A 25,889-nucleotide genomic window follows, 5' to 3' on the forward strand; every position below is an offset into this window, starting at 1 on the left:
AGTGGAACAATGAGGAGAAAAGGAGAAAAGGGGGAATTAAACAAATAAAAGAAAAAGAAAAAGGTGTTAGTAATGGTCAATGACATGTGATGTGTTTAACTTATAATTGAAGGTCATCAATAAGTAAATGCTTATTTTAAAAAGATAAGGTAGAAAAGTGAAATTATTCTCAGGTCATATGAGGTGGGATCATTTAGAAAAGATTGGAAAAGGTGATATCATTACTATTAATTTTTCCAAAAAAAAAAAACATATGAATAAAATGAGTTCACTCATAGTACACCCGGGTGTACCATGAGCATGGTACACCCAAGGGTATTTTTGTAATAAATTAGAACTTCAGGTGCTCATTTGACACCAAACTTGCTCATATGGGTATTTTGCTCATTTACTCATTTGCTCATTTTGCTCATTTTCTTAAATGAGTAGAAATGTTTGCTCATTTGTTCATTTTGTTCATTTGCTCATTCGCTCATTTTGGTCATTTGGAGAAAATAGTCTTGGGTGTACCATGAGCATGGTACACCCAGGTGTACTATAAATATTCTCGAATAAAACTCATATTTATTCTGGCCCCACAACGTTTATTGCTCTTTGTTAGAATTTTAAAAATGACTACGGTATGGTACACCCAGATGTACTATAAATATTCTCGAATAAAACTCATATTTATTATGGCCCCATAACGTTTATTGCTTTGTTAGAATTTTAAAAATGACTACGGTAGAATTATCCAAATAAGTAAACGATAGAGATGAGTGCCTGAAAAGTGAGACTGAAGAAGAGGAAAAGAGAGTACGCAAGGAAGAGTGAGAATGAGCAACTGAGACTACCGAACCCCTTCTCTTTCTCTTCCCTCCCCCCAAAGGCCACAGGCCACAGGCCACAGGCCACAATCTGATGCAAACTTGCTAACAACTTACACAACAAATGAAGCAGAGGATTGAACAACCTCTTCGTCATAGTTGTTCAACCCTCTTCCTCATCAAATATGTTTTGCTTGGATTAATCCTGTTTTTTGGCGTCTTTTGTTTCTTTTTTGGCTCTATTCCTTACTCTCTCACACTTGACCCCCACAACTATCACTCCGTTGTCGCCGAAGACGGGGTCGATCCCTTCTTCAGTGACACTGTTATCAAACATGATGATTCTGCTGGCACTTTCGATCTTCTACACCTCGATTCTCTGCTCCCTCAGAGTATACCTGTATGTTTCTCTTCCTTTTTATTGAATTTTCATTTTCAATGTGATTTTTAGGATATGTGCTTGTTTTTGGATTTATGGAAACATTTGTTTTACTTGAATCCCATGAACGAGGGCTGAATTTTTAGTTCCTATTAAGTAACTATATAAAGAAAGAACTACTACTCTTCTTGTCGAGACTAGGGGAGTTGTATGTTTAAATGTGATGAATTGTTTACAAGCTCTTGAACATCTAAAGCATTTTAGCAAACTGCTTTGTGACCTCATCAGTCATCACTTTGATCTCTGGAAAAGACTTTGAGTTGTTTTGAATAGTTTGTGTTCTTAATATTGTCAAAGCTCATTTATAGCATGTTGAGTAATGTGCTGCTTCGGCTGTTAGAGAAAACTACGTCAATGTGTTACAGGCTTACAGCCTCTTCTTGCTGTACACTCTACTTTTCTGCGGCAAGAGCACAGCGTGTGAGGCTAACAAGTCATGACTTGGTTGGGTTTTTGGCAGGAATTTCTGAAGAGCATTGAGTTTACGTAATGCTATGTGCCTATGCACATTTTCTTACAACCAAAAGGCTTGAATAGTGTCCTTGTGTTCTAGTAAGGGAGAACTGGCTTCTTAATTGCTGTCAAATATACCCCAGATGCTTTAATAATCCGAATAGCTTGTCCAATTTCTTCCTTACTAATTATTAAGCTTGGGTCAATGGTGTGAATTAAAAGGATATGTGTGTTTGGCTTGATGATTTATTCGAAACTGGAAACAAGATATGTACTTCATCCATTGTTATCCTAAATCCTCACTGGATATCTTTCCCTCCAAATTTCATCAATTTAGAGAAAAGGCAAATTAGAGTTTCTAGCCCTTGTTGTTACATCAGCTCCTTTTCTACCTTTTTCTGTAAACTTTAATTAAGCAAACAAAAAAATTTGAACTTTCTTTTTCATCCATTGTTATCCTATGAAAACAGTTATATGCTCCTATCTAGTAAAATGTACCGTTGTTTTTTTATTCTTTTATAACCCAAATCCTTTCCTCCAAGTTCAGCCATTTTTTCTGATCGCATCTTATTTATTCACACTACTAATAGACAAGATGGCCCACCATAATGGCTTTCCTAAAATACCATACTTTTCTCTCTCTACAATGTTTTTTGGGACAAATGATCGAATTTCTCAAGAATAAACTTGTGTTCCCAAAACAAATTTACATTTTGTTATTTCAGTCTTTTATCTGGGGGTGGGGTGTTGGAGCCTGGAGGTTGGGGGAAGGAGAATTCCAGGGTGATCCTTGCTTGTTCCCAAAGTTCCCATGTCTTTTGGGATTGGTAAACCTAACCAGCGATATACAACAAACAAGTCTTTCCTCTTGTTGAGGTGGGGGGCGCAGAGCAGTTCAAAAATGAACCCCAAGAAATGAGCTCTTTTTCTGTAATCTATGCTTTTTGTAACTTCCATGAGTTTTGTTTCCTTCATGACTTTTTTAACTGCACCCCCCCCCCCCCCTCTCCAATGCTAATATCAACAGCATTTTCCCTTTGAGTTAATTGAATTGGTTGGGTTTAATTTTGCCTGAATTTGTTGAGTTATGTCTTGGTTCTTTTTACAGATATGTGACATGAAATATTCAGAGTTGATACCATGCTTGGATAGACATCTAATATACCAGTTACGGTTAAAGGTAAATCTTACATTAATGGAGCACTATGAACGTCACTGCCCACCTCAGGAGCGATGTTACAATTGTCTTATTCCACCTCCAAACGCTTACAAGGTTGGTAAATTATTTATTTTCTTTGGAGACTAAGGTTACTCCTGTTTCACTTGATTTTGAATCCGATGAGTTTATTGTTAGAAAATCAGATACCTGTCAGATGGCCTGCTAGCAGAGATGAAGTTTGGAAAGCAAATATCCCTCACACACACCTCGCACAAGAGAAATCTGACCAGCACTGTATGGTTGTGAATGGTGAAAAGATTAACTTTCCTGGTGGTGGAACCCATTTTCATGATGGTGCTGATAAGTATATAATTGCTCTTGCAAGGGTATGTAGCATTTCGTTCATGTTATAGTTCTGCGATATCTGATCAATCATAGTAATGAATCCTATTACATTTATGCAGATGCTCAAGATTCCAGGTGATAAACTTAGCAATGGTGGCAATATCAGAACCGTTCTTGATGTGGGATGTGGAGTGGCAAGCTTTGGTGCATATCTTCTATCCCATGATATTATGGCCATGTCATTAGCACCTAATGACGTACATGAAAATCAAATTCAATTTGCATTGGAGAGAGGAATTCCGTCTACTCTTGGTGTTTTGGGAACTAGAAGACTCTCATACCCCAGCAGGTCATTCGAAATGGCCCATTGCTCTAGATGTAGGATAGATTGGCTTGACAGAGATGGGATTCTTTTGTTGGAACTTGATAGATTACTAAGACCAGGGGGATATTTTGTGTACTCTTCTCCTGAAGCATATGCGCAAGATCCAGAAAATAGAAAAATCTGGAATTCAATGTACAGCCTTCTAAGGAGGATGTGCTGGAGAGTTGTTTCAAAGAAAGACCAAACTGTAATATGGGTGAAGCCATTAAGCAACAGCTGCTATTTGAAGAGAGAACCTGGAACTACACCACCACTATGTAGTTCAGATGATAATCCAGATAAAATGTGGAATGTTTCAATGAAAACATGCATCACCCCCTATTCAGCAAGTGAGTCTCATTGTTTAAAGCACATTACGTAGTCATCTAGTTCTTGTCAAAGACATAATCCTTTGTGGCAAAGGATTATCAAAGAGAATAAATTATTTTGATCTGCTAATTTGATTTCTGTGGAGCTATTAATTTTTGAGAAACTAGTCTTGCAGTTGCCTAATTTCTTATATCTGACAAGGTTATTTGCTTCTTTTTGTCCAAATTGTAGAATTAATTGCATTTTCTTACTTTATTTGATGGAGAACTTCCTGTGTCACCGGACTATGACCTGTATCTAGATCTGATTGGAGGATATGTATATAATTGCTTGGTTCTAGAAAATCCATTTCCTTTTAAAGATTAGACAACTGGTATGAGTAATTTCCTTATGCTTTTTGGGGGAAATCAACAATTTCTTTAACATTTTCATTTTCCTACTGATGATATATATACCTTAATGCGTACATGAAAGTCCAATAGAGGACCTATGACTTTACTTGAAAGCTTTTTTTGTTAGCTCTAGCCCTCAGTTTGTAGATTTTATGAGGTTAGTTACTAAATAAATAATTCCACTGCGCTTCCAATGAAATTGTCAAATTAGAGTCTGTCAATACATTGCCTGAGGGTTCTCTATGTTTACCAGTTTTTATTATGATTTGATCTTGAGTATTCTTTTGTCAGATGTCGCAAGCGTTTAGCCTGACAAGGTATTAGATACGATAATAACATTAAAAAGCTAAGCAAAATATGTTAAAGGTTCTTATGATAATACCTGCTAAAACAGGGATTACATTTCGCGTATTAGCTTATTAATACTTTTGTATAACCCCAATACCTGCTGACTAAGTACTTCTTGTCCGACCATTCAACCCTTGAATTTGTATTACCCTATAAGGGAATAGTAGCTAAGTCATCCTATGATATACAATCAGTTTCCATTTCTTAATAAGTTAGTAGGTTTTGTATTTACTGGTCTTTCTATTTTTATTTTTTTTGGTGAAATTGGATCAAAATTGAAAGTTGGAATGTTTTCTTATTTGTTGTATAGGTTCTTTATCATCTTCTTTTGTATTTTATTTTTCTTAATCTGTTCTTGGTGCATATTCTCTACAGAGGTGCATAAGGGAAAATCGAGTGGTTTACTTCCTTGGCCACAGAGGCTTACTGCACCTCCACCTCGTTTGGAAGATATTGGCATTAGTGCAGAGGAATATCAATCAGACACTGTATGCTACCCTTGCTACATATACTTGGTTATGCACACAAAGCTGTATGCCCTTTGTAATAGTTAAGTTTAAGGTTGACTGACTGTGAGGATCCATATGTCACAGGTAACGTGGCGTTTGAGAGTGAGTGAGTATTGGAACCTGATGAAACCCGTTGTACAAAAAAACACGTTACGTAATGTCATGGACATGAACTCCGATCTTGGCGGATATGCTGCTGCTTTGCATGATAGAGATGTTTGGGTGATGAATGTTGCTCCCATTCGTTCTGCTTCGAAGCTGAGGATCATCTATGATCGAGGTCTCATTGGAACTGTGCATGATTGGTAAGAAGTATTATGGCTTCGTCTATATATTGTTGCTTGATATCCAAGTAAATTTAGATTTTTAGTCTTCACTTATCTTTTTTTTCCTCAAAGCTTGAATTATTTTGTGCTTATTGAGAGAAAGTGTCCCCCTACTTCACACTGTATGTCGATGTATGATCACAGATCTCCTAGCACAATATTGCACCTCGTTATCAGTGGCTTTCATCACAATTTATGTCATAATCATTAACTATCAACCCTAGTCTTCCGTCTAGGTGGGGTGAAGGGGATATATGTATACAGCCTTATTCTTGCAACTAAGAGGAGGTGATAGCAGGGCTTCTTGATTTGGAACAGAGTACAATTTCTGTGCTCACTGTTTACTTTCTTGAAACTGTCGATGGCTCAACAATCTCAACATAACCTGCTGCTTAGTTTTGATGGATAGACCAAATAAATCCTTTCAAGTAAGCAAAACATACATTCATCCTGCACAATTAGATGTAGTTTGATCGTGTAGCTCAATCAAGTATCTCCGAAGAGAGACATTTGATGATGAAGTTTGAATTCCTTGTATTTGGAGTATATGCACTGACACGAAGCATTTTTTGACCTTATGAAAGCTTATGAATATAGTCCGCATCTTGTTCAACACTTCGTGGTGAAGTAGGAAAATGAAGCACTGAAATCTTAACTGCTGAGCACAACTGACTGAACTTTTTTCTTACTGAGAGACCCAGCACTTTTAGTATCAGCATATGATCTGTTCGCATAAGACTTATAACTTGCAGAGAGCTTTCTTGAGAGGCTAATTGAACACCGAAGTACCTTATACGGAATTGTCCTTGAAATCCCAGGATTGAAATAGTCTCATCTTTCTTTTCTGCCAACCCCTCTAATAAACACTAAACATGGAATTCTAATGCATGCTGTTTTCAAGGTCAAAAGCATAAGCAACCTCAATAGTGTCTCCTGGAATAGTAGTATACTTGGTATTACGCCAATATATATCAGTTTCGTCATTTATCTAGTTTCGTCAAAAGCACATCTTCAGGACTTCACCTTTTTGATGGCCCTTTTTGGTTCTTAATTTCTAATACTTATCTGGAAAGCAAGTTGAGTTTGAAGCACATGTTCCATTGTAGGTGTGAAGCATTTTCTACATATCCACGTACGTATGATCTACTGCATGCTTGGATGGTGTTCTCAGAGGTTCTGGAACGGGGCTGTAGTGCAGAAGATCTTTTGATCGAAATGGATAGAATTCTGAGACCAGAGGGATTTGTCATCATCAGGGACCATCCTTCAGTCATAAACTATTTGCACAAATATTTGATTGCCTTGCATTGGGATGGATGGGGTTTGGAGGTGGAACCAAGGGTAGATACTTTGTCACTGAGTGAAGAAAGAGTTCTAATTGCACGTAAGAAGTTGTGGCGATATGGGGTTACCAGCGATATGGGGTTACCACCTAAAGGTATGTACATAGCCTAAAAAGTTGCATATTACAAATTGCTTAGAATATGCAGTGCCACATAATCTAAATATAGAATCGTTTTAAGGTCTATGCAAGTAAGGCCACCTGGGTGGCAAATTGGTAATGTAACCTTTTGAAATTATCCAAGTAGTAAATTTTTGATACTGGAAGCTTTGACTATAATTTCTGTTGTCTTTTTCTTTGCCTTTTTAGATAATATGTAATGACGTGTCTCTGACTTGAGGAGTTGCCTTAATAGATGCTAAACTGTTAAACAGAAGTAAGTTGATAAATTTGAAGTAACAAGTACATATGTCTTCAACAATCTGGAAGAACATGAATGCTTACTGGACCTTTTCCTTCACGAATGAGCTTTGGTTTCTTGTTTGTTACATTCTTTACTGATCTCTTTTGTGGGGTGGAAAGTGTGGTCTGTGTAATAAGGGAGCTTACTTCTGCTTTAGGATGCACTCGATGCATTGCATAATGAATTTCACTATACCTATGCTAGGATTCAGGAGGTTTTAATGTAATTACACTTCATAAAAAACCATAATTACCCTAAAATATGTTATCGATAATGACATAATGCATCAGTAAAATAACCAAGAATTGAAATTGTATTAAGTGAAAAAATATTGGATTTATATGATTACCCTCCCATTCTTAACGGAAATGCCTGGATCGTACTCAAGCTAGGATGTCAGTTGTAAAACCTGGTCAGTCGCTATGCTCAATGTAGTTCCTTAATCCTTGTCAAGGACTAGGTGAGAGGGAAAAAACGGCCCCTTTTCTTGTATGTTGAATTTGAAGTAGTCAATTACTACTATGACTTTATTAGTATTTCATTGCTAATAGTTTATATTAAGCTACTTCCTCCGTTTCTTTTTACTCGCTACACTTTCCATTATGGGAAGTTTCACATTACTTGCTACACTTCTTTTTTGGGCAATAAACTCTCTATCTCTCTCCTCCCACATGGATCCATTTTCTTTTTACTCTCTACCTCTCTCTTCTCCAAAAATTGCCTAGGAGTCCGTGAAATGAGAAGTGTAGCGAGTAAAAAGAAACGGAGGAAGTATATAGCATTTGATAGTTTATGTTTCTCTTCTCAAAGGTATGAATACTGTTGTGAAGCATCCATGGCCTTATCAAAAGATTTCTGATCTTGGTTAGCATTTTGTAAAATTACATCCTGATTTTGTGGCCGACAAACATCAACTGCGGTGAGAAAACTACTTGGGAAGATTCAACTTGAAAGCAATGGCTATTAATGAACCGAAGGTTTGTTAATGTTTTTTTTTGGTACCCTTGATGCGCTTTTATTTGGCGGAGACATGAAGGCCACATTGTTTGGACCTTGGCATCTTTTGCTGCAGAAGTATTTCTATTGCGGTCCTTGTCTCCTTGGTATCAGTATTTTTTGTTGATGGAGATGTTGTCCATTTTATTTTTGGGTAATTCTATTTGGCAATCTAACTTGTGTCGATTGGATTCACATTAACAGTAGTATGCACCACACCAAAAGCACATGTCAATTCTCTACAATCTATTATATCATTCAAAACTCATTATATCATATCGAAACTTACTATACTGTGTAGAAATTCACTATATTATTCAGATACTATATTATGAATAAACTACTTCATATCTAAACAATTTGCTATATCATGAAAAAATCCACTAATATTATACCATGCAAAAATTATATCAGTTTTGAATAATTCAATATAGACAATCATTGTATCATGTAGGAACTTAGTATATCATTCATATACTTATTATATTATGTAGAGATTACATCTTTCATATATTAAAGCACATGTTACAATATATATACTAAACAATATATATCTTTTGCAAATAAAATATTAAAATTAATTCTTCAACTATATTGCATATAATTTCAGTATATGTTTTTCGTTAAATAAAATCAATTGTATTGTATTTAAGTTCACTATATCTCTATAAAAACTCAACATATAGTTAATATCAATTACCAACTCGGTGCACACTAAATTAGTATGTATTAGATCCATTTAAGTTTTTTTTTAGTTCTATATAGTGCCTTTCTATTTTTTATTTTTCTATGTAGTACCTTAATATGTTTTAGTATTATAAATGTGTATGTTTTAGTTATTGATTTTTCTATGTAGTTTTGAAAGTCTAATATCTACTCCTACTTTCTTTATAACTCGTTAATCACATACTAGGAGTCCTCACTACTATTAATCTTATTATTGTCATTAACTAGACCCACGATCATCCTTTTTCGTAACCCTTGGACCTTTATGAATAATGATGTTAACTATTTTATAATACCATCAGATAAGAGTAAAAAGAATGTCAAGAGGAAATGTGGCAGGTTACGGTGGTGGTAATAGTGAATGTGAGTATTGTGGAAAAGGTATTGATGAATGATGGGTGGAAAAAATGACAGTTGATTGAATTTATTTTTTGAGGTGGAACCATATAGTAATGTTAATAGTAGAGGGTATCATGTATAATTTTGAAATTTGAAGTGTACCAAATAGAAAAGTAAAATACAGAGGTGCACTATTATAAACACATAATCTTCCCCATTTAGTATCTTATAATAACTAATAATAACTTTAATGGGTCTGGACTGAGGAAAGAATAAAGAACAAGTCTAAAATAAAATGGTTTAAGCCCAAAACATTTTCTAACTTGTTTATGAACTCATTTTCAAAAATCTTTTTTATATAAATAATTTACTAAGTCCGCTTTATAAGACGTTTTCTAAAAATAACTTTTTATAAGCCATCTTTAAAAAAAATTTAAAATAGATTTTACGGTTTTTTCACCAAGTATCCCCGAGTTTTCAAAAAATTCACCTGGTACCCTCCAAGTTTTCAAAATTCACCTGGTACCCCTCAGTTTTGTGTAAATACACCCAAATACCCCTACTGTCATCCTTCCGTTAGAGCTCCGTTAGACCAAACTTAAATTCACAAGGTACCCTTAAATATAAACATTTTTCACCAGGTACCCTAAATGTTACCAAATACAACCTGCAAGTTAACAACGGCTAGTTTCTGATTTTAAAAAACTAGCCGTTAGGTGCCTTTACTAAGTTTATTTATATATTGCGGATCCCCCTCTTGACATCTTTAGTAGTTATCTTCTTTTTACCATCTCTCTAAAATGAGTTCTCTCTCTAAAACATCATCCTCAACCCAAGAGTCAACATATGTTCGGGTTCCAAATCGAATGTGTAGATGTGGGAGGAAATTTGCAATTAGAAGTTCTGATTCAAGTTTAAACCCACAACGATTGTACTTTAAGTGTGATGTTTGTGACACTTTTAGGTGGTGCAAAGGTTGGGTGGAGCAAAGTGGAGGCATCCATAATGAGGCACAGAGCATGGGAAGGTCAGAGAATGAAAATATGAGAAGAGTTGAAGAGATTGAAAAAGAAGCTTAAAGAACAAAGGAACTTAGTTAGGCTTACAATTAAGTTAGGTTTACTTATGGTTGTATTGCTTGTCATTGTAATTTGGAAGTAAGTGATGTAATTTTGGGCACAATAATCAAAAAAATTTGCTTAACATAATTATCATTGCATCCAAAAAGATCAATGTAGCTTTACAAAAAACTGGTTTTCCAACAAACAATGTAGCTTTACAAAAAACTGCTTTTAGTTAATTCCCCAAAAAATTATGTTCAAAAGTTGCAAATGTTAGTATGTTGCTTAGGTGGCCTTCCTTGCTCTCTTCTGTGTCTTCTTGGAAGTGCTAGCCTCACCCTCAGCTTGTGGCCTTGATCTTTTTTTCCCTGCATCTCCTTTGCCACATGTTCTTGCATTATGGCCCATCTGCTTGCACTTGCTGCACTTCACAAGCTGTGTCTCTTGGCCTTCTTAGCTTCATTCACACCTCTCTTCCTCTGTTTTGGAGGTCTGCCAGCACCTTTTCTTGTTTGGAGGATGAATCAGTGGGAGGTTGAAATCTGGCCATTGAGATTGATCAGGCATGGGTGGATATGCTCAGCATAAGTTGCCTTGTAAGCTGCCCCCTTGTAATAATCAGAGACATAGGCCACAGGGTCAACTCTCTCATTGTACATAACTCTCAATGCATGCTTGCAAGGGATACCACATCCTTGCCACTTGCCACACCCACAACTTAACCTAGCCAAGTTGATTGGAAAGTGACATTACCATCTGTCACTTCAAACTCCCCTCCTCCACATGATGTTGCATGGCAGAATCTAGAATCCCCACTCCTACTTTCCAGCACCTTTGTAGCATAATCAGTGAGGTGCCCAGGCTCCATGTCAATAGCCTTGTCAAACCTTGCACCAATCCTCTTCATTGACCACACTCTTATAGCTGAAAAAAGTGAAGCAAATTGTTAGAGCAATAATAGTACAAATCAAAGGAAAATTGAAAAAAAAAAATTGCAATTGTATACCTTGAAGTAGGTTTAGCACAGGCAGATCTCTGTGAGCTTTTGTGCAGGCATTGAAACTTTCCACAAAGTTTGTGGTGTTGTGATCACAACTGATTATTGTGTCAAACATATGCCTATACCATTGCTCTGTGGTATTATTTAGATAGGCAGCAGCATCTTTATCATGAGCCAATATCTTCCCCATTGTAGGCATTTGCTGCAACCCAGAATAGTTTGTGGAAGGCTCATCCACTCCAGCCCATGTTCTTGCAATTCATATATAAGTGCTGGCAGTAGACCCTCCTAGTAGCCTTGGGAAACACCCCATGCACAACAACATCAACCCTTCTCATCCTATCACTAATGAAGCACCAATCTTCCTTGTTGCAACCTTCTTTTTCAAAGCACAACCTTAAGTTCCTAAAAAAGTACTCCCATGTTTGTGCTCTCAGTATCAACAATCCCATATGCAATCAAAAAGATTTCATTATTACCATCTACACCTAGAGCAGACAACGGAATCCCCTTATAATAGCCACTCAAGTGTGCTCCATCAATGCCTATCAAAGGCCTACATCCCCTTAAAAAGCCCCACTTGTGCTGCAAATGAAAAAAAACAAACCTTGAAAGTTGGAGCTACCTGACCTGTGTTGCCTGTCCAAGATATAAGGGCATATGACCCTGGGTTTGTTGACTCAATCATCTCAGCATATGTGGGGAGTAAGCTATAAGCCTCAGCAAACCCTCCATAGATCTCCTCCTTAGCCATTGTTTTTACCTTGTAAAACAATCTCTTCTTAACTGTCACCCCAAACTTCTCCTGAACTACCCTTTGCAAAGACTCAAGAGGTATATCAGGGGTTGTTTTAATGACATCCAACAGCTTCTTGCACAACCAAGCAGAAGAGGCCATGGGGTTCTCCTCTAACCTCCCACAAGTGGTATGTTCCCCCTTAATGGTCTTGATGGCCCAACTGATTTTATCAGTTAATCTGGAAGCATGTAACCTCCATTCACATGCTTCCATTATGCAAGCAGCTGTAAACCTCTTATTATCAGCTTTCAATACAAGAAGACCAAAGCCTTCTTGGATGCAAAAATCCCTCAGAACCTCCAAAAACACTTCTCTGGTTGGGAAGATCAACCAGGTCTCTAGTTTAATGGACCCAAATGGTTCTTCATTCCATATCTTACCATTCCTATACAACCTGTCCATAGTTGAGCTAACATCTAAGAAATCCTCAAAAGCCTTCTCAGAAACATCATCATATGCAAATGAGTCCTCATCCTCATCCACAATGAAATCCCCAAAGACATCATCATCTTCTGATTCATCCTCCTCAGCAATGAAGTCTTCATAATCACTTACTGATTCATCATCTATATCATCATCAACAAAGATCATCTTCTTTCTTCTCCTTCCAGTGCCTTCCCTCCCAGTTCCTTTAGGCTTAGGGACATAGGTGCCCTCCCTATTAGCTATGGTTTTAGGCACTCTAAAACCTGAGGGCTTAACCTTCTTTGCCTTTCCTTTCACCACAGAACCCTGGTCAGTTGGGGTGGGCTCAAATGGTGTATGCTCAAATTGGGTGTGTTGTGAAATAGGTGGTGATTGGGTGGGTTGTGTTTCACTGGGCTCAGATGCAAAGGTTTGGGTGGGCTTTGTTTCAGTGGGCTCAGAGGGGATGGTTTGGGTGGGCTGTGTTTCAGTGGGCTGGGAGGGGGTGGGTTGAGAGGGTGTGGGCTGTGTTTCATTGGGTTGAGAGGAGGTGGGCTGAGTTTCAGTGGGCTGGGAGGGGGTGGGTTGAGAGGGTGTGGGCTGTGTTTCAGTGGGTTGAGAGGAGGTGGGTTGAGAGGGTGTGGGTTGTGCCTCAGTGGACTGAGAGGGGGTGGGTTGTGTCTCAGTGGGCTGAGAGGGGGTGGGTTGTTTAGGGCTAGCCTTCTTGGGCCTTGGGGTCAGTTTCTTTTTCTTGGGGGTGGCAATGGTTTTTTTTCTTGGGGTTCTCTTTGTGGGTGATGTTGTTTTGGGCTGATCAGCATTTGTTTTAGTAGTTTCAGTGGGCTGTGAATCATTTGTTTTAGTAGTTTCAGTGGGCTGTGAATCCTTTGTGGGTGTTGTTGTTTTGGTTTGTGGCTCACTTGGGCTAGGGTTCTCTTGGGTTCCATGCTCAGGTTCAGGTTGTGAAAACCCAGGGACCATTTCATCAGCATCCTGTGTTGAGTATACTCTCATGTACTCAACAACATCTAGATCAACAGACAGCACAGGAACCTCAATAGCAACACATAATCCAATAGCATATTCATTCTCCTCTTCCAACCTCCTCTGCTCTTCCTCTTCTTCTTGTCTCCTCCTTTCCTCCTCCTCTTGCTCTCTCTCCCTCCTTAATATCTCTTGTACTCTCCTTATGTTCTTAAGCTTCTCCCTTTCCTCATTATCTTTCTTTGCAAGAACAGACCTAAATACATGGCAAGGGTTTGCAGTCTCCTCTACCCATACCTCAATGGTATCCATGCCTAAGCCCCACACCCAGACTTTCATCAAGTCAGAGTCAGTCCTCAACTCTATTTTCTTCTTAGTCCTAGGATTCTCAACTAACACCCTAAATAATTTAGGCAAGTACACATTCTGCTTTACTGATTCCTCCAGAAAATCCTCAAACAATCCCATTAAATGACACAAATCAGTGTCTTCTACCCTAACATCAAAATCATGACTACCAAAATGCACCAATAACCAAAATAAAAAAGAAAGTAGAGAAAACCTAAGTACAAAGCGCAATTATACATGCAACTGATTTAACTTGAAAGAAAACAACCACAAATCACCCTAACTTACTAAAACATGCAGAAAATTATACATGGAAGTGATTTAGCTTCAAATATATTTAGGCTGAAGAAAATGAAGAAAAATTTTACCTTTTCGCACTTTAAAAACCGTCGCTTTGCAATTTTTCAAGTTCTTCGCAATTCCACAAAATCGCACTTTTCCTTCAATCTTCTGATCAGATTCTTCAAGTTCACAAATATCTGACCCAGATAGCTTCCTAATGCGCACCAAATTGATGTGAAATTTTGAGAAAAATCCCCAGTTTTAGGGTTCCATGGATGAACCAAAACAGAGGAGTGGAAGATGAGGGGACGAATTTTTTGGAAGTGAACTAAAGATGTCTGACAGGAGGTTACCATTATGGCGCCACAAAATTAATGGCAAAGTTGTAAATTTGGCCTAACGGAACACTAACGTCCGTTAAGTCTAAGGGCATTTAATGATATTTACACAAAACTGAGGGGTACCAGGTGAATTTTGAAAACTTGGAGGGTACCAGGTGAATTTTTTGAAAACTCGGGGGTACTTGGTGAAAAAACCGTGGATTTTATGAATGCCGTATTTTTAAAAATTTTTTATCCCAATTTAAATATAATTAATAATTATATTAATTAGTTTTATTAGTAAAAATATATTTTTTAAAACTAATCTTTTTCTAAAGCGTTTTTTAATTTATCTTTCTTTAATCTTTTAAAATAAAAATATTTTAAAAACCTACTCGGTTTTGAAAATCTGTTGTATTCCAACCACTTAGACTATACTCCCTCTGTCTCATTTTAATCTACACACTTTGATATTTTACACTATTCACAAATTTCACTTTGACCATTATTTGTGATTTATACGCGGGTGAAAATATAGTCATGTGGAATCTTGTTAGATTAATCATAACATGTATTTTATTATAAAAATTGTGTTTGGCTTAGTTTATGAACTGACAATACAAAGTGGGAAAGGTATGGGTGGAGGACGGTTACTTCTTTTGACCTGATACGGTCGGCTACGCTCCATAATGAACCTTGGAGGTAGTATTGCTGGGCTCCATAACGAACCTTGGAGGCAGCGTTTGTCCAAAGCCTGTACTTGCCACTGATTTGTTTAAGAGAGTGAGCTATGCCAGTATTGTAACGAGATGAAAATGGTTTGATAAATAAAATGTTTATAACGGGCTGAAAATGGTTACGAGTTTTCCACTCATTTTGAAATTGTGTTTTTTTTGTATTTTTCACCTGAATTTGTAGGTTTGGTGTCAAGATCTCGGGAATAAAAGTGGAGCAAGAATAGGATTCTGTTTTGTTAAAGATTGAGTTTGTATTTTAGATAGCTGATTCGAGATTAGTTTTTGATATTTCATTGTATATCATTTTTGTGAATTTAGTTCGATTATTATTGTATTTAAGGATACTTTCCGCTGCGCGCGAGTTAATTTATTTAAGAGTCAATTTTAGTTTATGGTTGTCGAGTGTGTTTTCCTAGCAGCTCGGAAGAGCGGGCAGTTACAAGGGGGGTCAGCAGGGGAAGGGGAGGGGCGAATGCAGGTGGGGAGGGGGGGCTTCGGGGGTGGTGGGGCCGTGGGGGTAAGGGGTGGGGTGGTGGTTGGGTGATTACGATTAGGGTTAGGGTTAGGATAAGGGGTTAGGGTTAGGGTTTGGCTTATGTTTAGGTTAGTTAATTAGGTTTTGAGGGGGGGGGGGGATTGGGGTTAATAAATAACGGAAGTCTAACACTGTGGTTTTGCCATTAGAGATAATAAGGGTGAGGTTTTGGTTGTTGGTTGTAACTCGTTGTCATCTGAGTACACTATTATCCAGGCTGAAGCTTGGGCCCTTCAAGAATATGTTAAAGCAGTCACATCTTTGAATTTTTAAAATATTCAAATTGAAGGAGATAACATTAATGTCATCAAGTCTATTCAAAAGATCTGGAAGCCTCCGTGGTCTATTAACACTTTGCTTGTTGCTGTAGGTTTGGATCTTATTAAGTTTAGCAGGGTTTATATTGCCCACTGTTTCAGGAAAGCGAACCAAGCAGCTGATTTCATGGTGCACAAGAAGCACAAAGTTTCCAATTTAGTTTACCAATTTCCTCCTTATTGTTTGTATTTTTCTCTTATCATCCGTAGTGATGTTTTAGCTTGCCTCTCGATTAGGGTTTCCTGTCCTAATTTTCTTTTCTATATCATAAAAATTAGATTAAAATAAATATATTAGAATATTAAAATAACAAAAAAATAAAAAAAATTGGTTTACTTTATACTGGAGGAATAATAGTCGACAGTAAAGTTTGGTTGATTAAGGTCGGGTCAAATTTGAATTTTTCTAATTCAAGTCAGGTATAGGTCATTTAGAATCGCTTTTGCATTGCCAATTTTCGGGTACGATTCACGTCTCGAGTTGGGTCATTCGGGCGGGACATTTTTGTCAAGTGTAAGACCCCGACTTCTAATCAACATTATTAAGTTAATTAATCGGTTATTAGCAGCGGAACCTAGATAGTCGGCGCGTTACTACCGTACTCATTGGTGTTAAAATTCCGATCCGGATCTTACGACTCTACGATCCTGGAGGACCTCACCGATCCCGATCCTACGTAGGATCTTAATTTTGTAGGATCTTTCGATCCTACCCCACCACAAAAAAACACATAGTAGGATCTTAACACGATTCTACGATCCGATCCTACCTTAAAAAAGTCATAAAGTAATTTGATATATTATATTTCTCCTATTAGATTTTGGTCCCATGTTACTTCGATCGTATAGTATTGAAAAACTATCACCGTCTGCTAATTTAATAAGTCATTATTAATATGTGTAAATTTTTAACACGAGGTTCTCACCATATTATAGCATAATTATCTCTATTTTACCGAATTGTATGTAGGATCTTACTATTGTAGGATCCGATCCCACCAATTCGATTCTACCAACCCCTATGATCCCAAGTAGGATCTAGATCCTGATAAAATTGACCGTACTTTTCATTAGCAAATTAAAAGGCGACATAATTTCATAAACTTAAATATCTTATAACATGAAAACATAATATTATCCATCATTAGTCTAGTTAATAAAAAGGGTTTATTCACCATATAACCCTCACAATTTTTTTTGCACCGTGCATATACCGTCGCAAGTTTTCAAATTCACCATATACCCTCCACTTTTCAAAAAATACATCAACTTACCCTTATGACTAACGGAAGGGCAACGCCGTTGGTCATTAACCTTAATCACCCATCTACCCCTAATTAACTAACCTAAACCTAAGCCAAACCCTAACCCTAATCCCTAATCTAATACCCTAACCCTAACCCTAACCCTAACCGCCCCTTACCCCCAGCCCCCACTCCCCCACCCCTTAACCCATCACCCCACTCCTCCACCCCTCACCCCACCACCCCCTCCACACTTCCCTGCAGCGCCCCTCCCCCTCCCCTTCCCCTTCCCCTCCTGAATCGCGCGCGGCATTGTACAATTCATCATCGTCTTCCTCTTCATCGTATTCGAGTTCTTCTTTATACAGATCCAAAAGGGCCGTGTTTAACTCCACCTTCGCCGCCGCCATAATTATCATCATCTTCTTCATCTTCGTACAAATCTGAAAGGGAGGGGGTTGCGGGTCTGAAAGGGAGAGGGAGGGGGTTGTGGATCTGAAGGGGGAGGGAGAAAAGGAGTTGCGAGTCTGAAGAGGGAGGAGGGTTGTGAGCTGGTGATGAAGTGGGGGTTTGTAGGTCTGAAGCGGGGGGTTGCGGGCTGGTGGGGCAGTAGGGGCTGGGGTGGTGGGGGTAAGGGGTAGGGGATAGGGTGGTGGGACAATGGGGGGCTGGGGTGGTGGGGTAAGGGGTGGGGAGGGGGTAGTTAGGGTTAAGATATTAGATTAAGGGTTGAGGTTAGGGCTTGGCTTAGATTTAGGTTAGTTAATCAAGGTTAGGGGGGATTAGGGGTTAATGACTAACGAAGGTTAAAGTCGTAAGTCATTAAGGGTAAGTGGATGTATTTTTTGTAAAGTGGAGGGTATATGGTGAATTTTAAAACTTGCAAGGATATATGGTGCAAAAAGAATTTGTCAAGGGTATATGGTAAAAAAAGCGTAATAAAATCTTAGTTACTGTACAAATTTTGCTATTAGGGGTGCGTTCTATTCAACTTATTGGCCCTGAACTTATTGGACTTTATCTGAACTGAACTTATTGAACTTGAACTGAACTTATTGGAACTTATTAAACCTAATTGGACCTGATTCAACTTATTGGACTTGATTGAACCTGATTGGAACTTATTGGACCTTATTGGAACTTATTGACCTTATTGAAACTTATTAGACCTTATTGGACCTGATTGAAACTTATTAGACATTATTGGACATGATTGAAACTTATTTGACCTTATTAGACAAAAACATTGACCATGAATAACATAAATATTACCAGTAACGTAAATACTACCTCTCAAAATTTTTTATGGAGTAATAATTATTATAATTCGTCTTTTAAAAAATAATGATTATTAATTATCTCTTATGATAATTAATTTAAAAAAAAATTTTACTATTTATATATTTGCCTATATATACATAACTTTCACCACTAATATATCTAATAGTCTTGTTTTGATTTTATAAAACACTAGTAGAAAATCAAAAGTTAATTAACATTTATTGCTAACAAGTTAAAATTGGCACATATAAAAAAATTTCACTTCACTTTCATTAATGTGAAGGTAAGTAGATAGCATTAACTCCTTCCTTCATTTCTTCTCCTTTCATTTATGTGAATGTACTAGAAGATAAAAAGAAAACAAAAAGAAAGAGAAAAAAAAAATGGTCAAAATCATTGTAGCTTTAAATATACTCCAGTGATGATAATGAAGCAATCAATTGATAATATTTATATATTTCATTGTTATTAGTAACGAAAACATGTTATCTCTAGTTATTTAAAGACGAATTGAAAAATATTGTAATTATAATTATTATTATTGTTAACCTTAATTATTTGACCATGATTATAATATTATTTAATAGCAATATGAATAATCAAATAATAGACAATAATACAAGTATAATATTATACATTATGGTATTTTAATAAAAAATTCTAATAATAACATAATCAGCTAATAGTAATATTAATAATAAAATAATAGACATAATACAATAAATAATAAAATAATAGACATAATAGAAATAAATAATAATATAATAGACACTAATATAAGTATAATACTATACAATCATTGTGGTACTTTAATTAAAATTCCAATAATAACATAATCAGCTAATAGTGATATGAAATTATGAATAACAAAATAATGGACAATAATACAAATGCTTATTAAACATTGACTATTCGGACCTTATTGGACCTTATTAGACCTGATTGGAACTTATTGGACCTTATTAGACCTGGTTGGAACTTATTACACCTGATTGGAACTCATTGCACCTGATTGGAATTTATTGGACCTTATTAGACCTTATTAGAACTTATTGCCCTTATTATACCTTATTGCAACTTATCTGAACTTATTGGACCTAAAACTTAATTTTTTAAGTTGAGCAGAACGCACCCTAGATCAGATTATAAGCATTAGTGTTTACAAAATTTCAGATTTCTATTTTACTGCTCACGGCTACGCCATTTCGTTATCCCCATCAATACCTAAAAAAGGAAAACAAAACGTCATGAGTCGAGACTCGGTAACATACTATTCTAATAACGTAAATTCATTTCAGCTCATTTTTTTTTGCAAACAGGGAGGAGAGAATAAGTAAAACTATTTCAAAAACAGATCATAATTTAGTAAGCATTTTCTTTATCATGTTTATCGTTACAAACCGTCCTTATTGGTAACTTGGCGAGTATGACAGAAGCCATGGAGAACATTAGTTCTCCAACAGAAGGTGGCATAATAGAATACGGGAGAGTATTAGCCCCCTAATAGAAGGTGGCATATCAGAATGCGGGTGCCGCGAGAGACTATGTCCCCCAACATAAGGTGATAGAACCGCAAGGATGGAACGTGCACAACCAACATAACATAATACTGCTAAGAACCATCTTTCACTTTTATTTATCATGTTTCGTTATTTTTAAGCATATTTCAGAATTCATCATTCAATATCATAGTCGTATCACTTCATCCATAGCATTAACATCATTATCTTATTTTCATAGCATCGTCATTTCATAACATCTTAAAACATTTCATATCCCGCAATCCAGGTTTAGAGAAACATATTAGCATAACTATTATGATAGAAACATACTTTGAAGGGGAATGCGGATGTTAGCAATAAATGTTACCTGAAATCCTGCTTAGCAACTTTGATAGCCGGGGGGAGGGGGGGTTGTAATATCCTATATCCTTTTCAAACTAGTCAAAAATAGTTATATTAATAAACGTTGAATTACTTAACCTTATTTTTTAGTATCATTTAGAGTTTATATTGTAATCATAAGGTTCATCATATTATCATTATCCTGCTTATAATGTCATAATAACTGAAAAAAGGGACTTGTTATTAACTAATAAGTGGAATAACTCTTTTACTTTCATTCTAAAAGCAGTTTACAATTATAACTACAACTCATATAATAACTTAGTATAATAACTATTTAATTTGATTATAAGAGTACGTTATTATATTTGTAGATCATTATGTGAGTTCATAATTAATATTAATTAATCATTTATTACTAATTTCGTAAATCAAAGCCATTTTATCAGTAACATATTATTAGAAGTTTGGCATGAAATGTTTATTAGTACATACAATATTGATAAAGCATCTTAATTAATCATTATAAGTGAATATGGGTGTTAGTGAAGCATACACAATGTTATAAAGTGAATAAATATAGGTTATAACTTATATTCAAATCATATAATTAAGCAAGATTATTAGAATCCTTCAATTAATTAGTCCATGGATCAAATTAAGTTTCTAATTAGGATTAATAAAAAGTGTATATTATATATATATATATATATATATATATAATATATATATATATATATATATATATATATATATATATATATATATATATATATATATATAACCTTAACAATATACTCCCTCCGTTTCCTAAAGATCTTCCCACTTACTGTTTCTACAAATACCAAGGAAAATCAAGTTGTGTGGGGCATGGTATGAGCAAAGTAGGAGAGAGAAAGGGGTTAAGATAAATAAACAAATAAAAAGGGGTTAAAGTAGGAGAGAGAAAGGGAGTAAAATTGAATTAATAATGTAATGGTGGACCATATGATAGTGACATGAGAGGGTAAATAGGGATCGGAAATTTGTTTTGCCAAATAAGGAATAAAGCAAAAGAGGGAAGATCTTTTGGAAAACCCTTAAACGAAAAGAGGGAAGATCTTTAGGAAACGGAGGGAGTATAACATAACATTAGGCATAATTTAGTTTATATTAGCTAATAGGCTTTAAATTAATTGTTAGCAACATTAGAAATATCATTAGCCCATTTAGCAAAGCAGTTTAATTAGCTAAGTTTAGTTATTAACAAGCCCAAGACATTGTTAACCTAAGGTTCAGAAGTAATATTATCATTCAAGCCCACGTAATACCAATAGTTCATTAACATTAAAAGCCCAAACATTACTCATTGACCCAATAATAAATAAGTCCAAAATAATAAGTGGAGGGGTTATATTATTGTACATGACTCTTTAAACAAAAAAAGGAAGCAGGGGACTGAAGAGGTCAGCGTGGGAGAGTTGGCTCGGAGCAGCAGCAGAACGCCGGCAAGAAGGCTTACGGCAGAGGAGTGAATCTGGTAGAGACGGTGGGACGCGGGGGCAGCGTTGGGCCACAAATTGCAAGGGGAAGAGCCAAGAGGGTCGAGAGAAATTGAGCGATAGGGAAGAAAGGGGGTCGGCGTTTGGGAAGCCAAGCGGCATACGGGGTGATGGTAGTAGGAATATAAATAAACATATAGCGGAATTTCAGGAAACAAATTTCCTAACATCTATCACAAGATGGCATGCATAACATAAATATAAATCATATTATAAGGAAAATAATGTACAACCTTTGTAGCGTGTTTTCCACCGGATTGCAAGTGCTAGAGATCAAAGAACCACAATTGATGTCCCTCTACTTAGTCCACGAGCACCAATTGAATTCCCACGTTTGCTAGAACGGAAGAGGATGAACAGATTTCAGTCTCTTGCTTTTTAGGAAGGGTGGCCGTATTTTCAAAGGGAAATAATAGGGTTTTCTCTCTCTCTTTTTCAGTTTGAAAGTTATTGACAAAATGAACGCTCTATTCCACACTCCTATTATAACCTTTTATAATAGTAGGAGAATAGGTTTAGAGAGAGACCTAACCTAACCCTAATTGATTCTATTGGCTAGTTTCCTTACTTCAATTAGTTACTACCATGTGTGACCTCATAGGATTAGATTAACTTATTTGTAGGTTCAATCAATATGTCCCACTGACAAACGTTTATTCTCTAGCAAGTAAATGTGATTACTAAACTAATGTAATTTATTATCTCTATAATAATTCCTTTTATATTTAGTAATTGTCGGGATGTCTAAGGATATATTCCTTCAATCTCCCACTTTTCTGAAGACAAAAGCGCAATGTTAAATTCCTTATGTCACTTAATGCCAAATTTGATAACACAAAGTTATTCTTAAATTTATGTTCCTTAATCGCTGAGTTCGAACTGCTCAAATAAGGATTAACTCTTTAATCCTATTCCGCAAGGCCCTGCATTTTTCAGTTCTCACTGATTAAGAGGCCTAGATACCATTCCTATTTAATAGGAGGACTTATCCAATCTTTTATGACCATAACTCCCACTCAATTCTTAGTCCACCTGATCACTGCCTTTATAACCTCCTTTTACGGCACGACGTTTAACAACGTCAAGGTTAAACTAGTTATATTATGGTTATTATGACATACTCATGTGTAAGGAATTCACTAAATATAGTAGTTTGATTCTATTTTTAGAATCTAATTAGGTCAAGTCTCAATATATCAAGTATACATCCATATAATTAATTAGACATCTCTATGTCTACATAGCCCATGAAACTACGCAATCAATTAATTATACACCAGTTTATTAAATAAATCACTTATGTCCAATTTAGTGATTTAGCCTAGGGACTTCAAATAAATTGTGATTTCAGTTCACTTTATAGGGTTCCAATATCAAAAGTTTTCGATGATCCTATTTAAAAACACAAATTATTTGGACATTCTATTTAATACTAAACCAAACAATTAAATAAGAACATTATTTTATTGATAAACATTTCGAAGCATAATAAATGTCTATAAATTGTAACACATGAATAAACAACCTAAAGCCATTCTCCCATATGCTTAAGCCCCATGGACCTAGTATGACACTCATGCTTAGGTTGAGCAAGCGGTTTATTCAAAAGATCTGCTACATTATCCTCAGTATGAACCTTGCTTACTTTCACGTCCTCTCTTCCAACGATTTCTCGAATAAGATGGAATTTTCTGAGCACATGTTTGGATCTCTGGTGTGATCTAGATTCCTTGGATTGAGCAATAGGACCATTGTTGTCACAATACAACTCAATTCCATTCTCAATGCTGGGGAACTACACCAAGCTCACTAATGAACTTTTTGATCCAAACAACTTCCTTTGCTGCGTCTGCTGCTGCAATATACTCAGCCTCTGTTGTAGAATCCGCGATGGTGCTCTGTTAAGAGCTCTTCCAGCTCATAGCTCCCCCATTGAGACAAAATATGAAACCAGATTGAGATCAGAAATCATCTTTATCGCTCTGGAAGCTTGCATCGTTGTATCGAGTAACAACCAACTCATCATCTCCACCATAAACCAAAATATTATCCTTAGTCCTTACTAAGTACTTAAGGATGGTTTTCGCTGCACCAGTGCGCGTCTCCTGGATTTGACTAGAATCTGCTGCATATACTAAAAGTATATGCAAGTTGAGTGCATATCATAGCATACATAATGGATCCTATTGCAGAAGCATAAGGAACATTACTCATACGCTTGACCTCATTAGGACTCGAAGGACACTAAGTCTTGCCAAGTGCAATGCCATGTTGCATGGGAATGAAGCCTCTTTTTGATCTATCTCTATAGATCTTTATTCCCAATATGTACCCTGTCTCTCCTAGGTCTTTAATAGAGAAACAATTTTTAAGCCATTCCTTGACTAACTCAAGCATGGTTTTATCATTTTCCTATGAGAAGTATGTCATCCACATGCAAGACCAGAAAAGTAATACTACTCCCACTTAACTTCTTGTATACACAAGATTCCTCTTCATTTTTGAGAAAGCCAAATTTCTTGACTACCTCATCAAATTCGAGGTTCCAACTCCTTGATTCTTACTTTAGTCCATAAATGGACTTCTTAAGCTTGCATACCCTCACTGCATTTTCTAGATCTTCAAAACCTTAAGGTTGTGTCATATACACATCCTCTTTCAGGAACCCATTCAAGAAAGCGGTTTTGACATCCATCTGGCATATTTCATAGTCATGAAAGGCAGCAATCGCAAGGATTATCCTAATGGACTTCAGCATGGCTACTGGTGAAAAGGTTTCCTCATAGTCAATACCATGAATTTATTTGAAACCTTGGGCCACCAATCTTGCTTTGAAAACACTAATGTTTCCATCCTTGTCTGTTTTCAACTTGAAAATCCATTTGCATCCAATGTGTTTTAATCCGTCATGCAAATCAACGAAGCTCCATACTTGATTCTCAAACATGGAATCCATTTCGAATTTCATGGCCTCAAGCCATCTTTTGGAGTCTTGACTATCTAAAGCATCTTTGTAGATAGTAGGTTCTTCGGATTCTAAAATCGTTATTTCAAAACTTTTAGTCAAAAGGAAATTAATATATCTCTTTGACGGAATGATGGTCCTACTAGACCTATGTTGTGAAACAACAAAAGAAGTTTCTACCTCACTAGGTTGAGTGACTTCACATGGAGTATCTCCGAGTGGGACGATAGGAGGTACATGAATTGAATGCACCGCCTCTTGAGCATTTTCATGTCGGGCCGCCTCTGATGAGGTGTTAACCTCATCCATTTGTTACTCATCTCGAACTTCTTCGAGATATACTTTTCTTCCACTTGTTTTTCTGGAAATAAACTCTTTTTCCAGAAAGACACCATTACGAGCAACAAACACTTTGTTTTCGCTTTGGTTGTAGAAGTAGTATCCCTTAGTCTCTATTGGGTAACCCACAAAGAGACATTTATCGGATTTGGGTGAAAGCTTATCATAAAGTAAACGTTTTAAACAAATCCAAACCTGCTTACATCATCGGTAAAAGTAATCAAGTAATTGTACCCTTCCCTAGCCAAATTACTCATAGGTCCACACACATCCGTATGTATGAGGGATAAAAGGTCATGGCCCTTTCACTTGAACTTGTGAAAGGCGACTTTGTCATTTTCCCCATAAAACAAAACTCACAAGTATCAAATGATTCAAAATCAAATCATTTAAATATTCCATCTTTATGAAGCTTCTCAATACGCTTTGAGCTTATGTGGCCTAATCGACAATGCCATAGGTATGTAGGGTTTGAATCATTTGCTTTATGTTTCTTGCTGTTTATGCTATCGATGTGGGTTTCTAACTCTAACAGATATAAACCATTTCATGACTTAGCGGAGACATAAAACATATCATTCAAATACGCATAACATCAATTGTTCTTTAT

At 36.4% G+C, this 25,889-nt stretch overlaps 1 protein-coding gene across 8 annotated transcripts; it reads left to right on the top strand.

Annotated features, from left to right (window-relative positions):
• Positions 1–733: 733 nt before the first annotated feature.
• Positions 734–10,485, top strand: LOC125493110 (probable methyltransferase PMT9). Of its 8 annotated transcripts, none has more exons than XR_007269521.2 (9): positions 735–1,206; positions 2,807–2,971; positions 3,061–3,243; positions 3,322–3,916; positions 5,012–5,124; positions 5,230–5,450; positions 6,578–6,909; positions 8,086–8,193; positions 10,242–10,485. XR_007269521.2 is itself a non-coding variant. In XM_048635911.2 (8 exons), the coding sequence occupies exons 1-8, from the start codon at positions 931–933 to the stop codon at positions 10,354–10,356; spliced, it is 1,989 nt and encodes a 662-aa protein (XP_048491868.1). In that variant the 5' UTR covers positions 734–930; the 3' UTR covers positions 10,357–10,485. The 8 variants fall into 8 exon arrangements, 5 of the variants coding, with proteins under 5 accessions (XP_048491868.1, XP_048491869.2, XP_048491870.1 ...); XR_007269522.2 differs by having other exon boundaries at positions 10,253–10,485; XR_007269520.2 differs by having other exon boundaries at positions 8,027–8,193; positions 10,242–10,256.
• Positions 10,486–25,889: the final 15,404 nt, after the last annotated feature.

The sequence above is a fragment of the Beta vulgaris genome, chromosome 9, assembly GCF_026745355.1.
Source record: "Beta vulgaris subsp. vulgaris cultivar EL10 chromosome 9, EL10.2, whole genome shotgun sequence".
Classification (NCBI taxonomy): Eukaryota; Viridiplantae; Streptophyta; class Magnoliopsida; order Caryophyllales; family Amaranthaceae; genus Beta; species Beta vulgaris.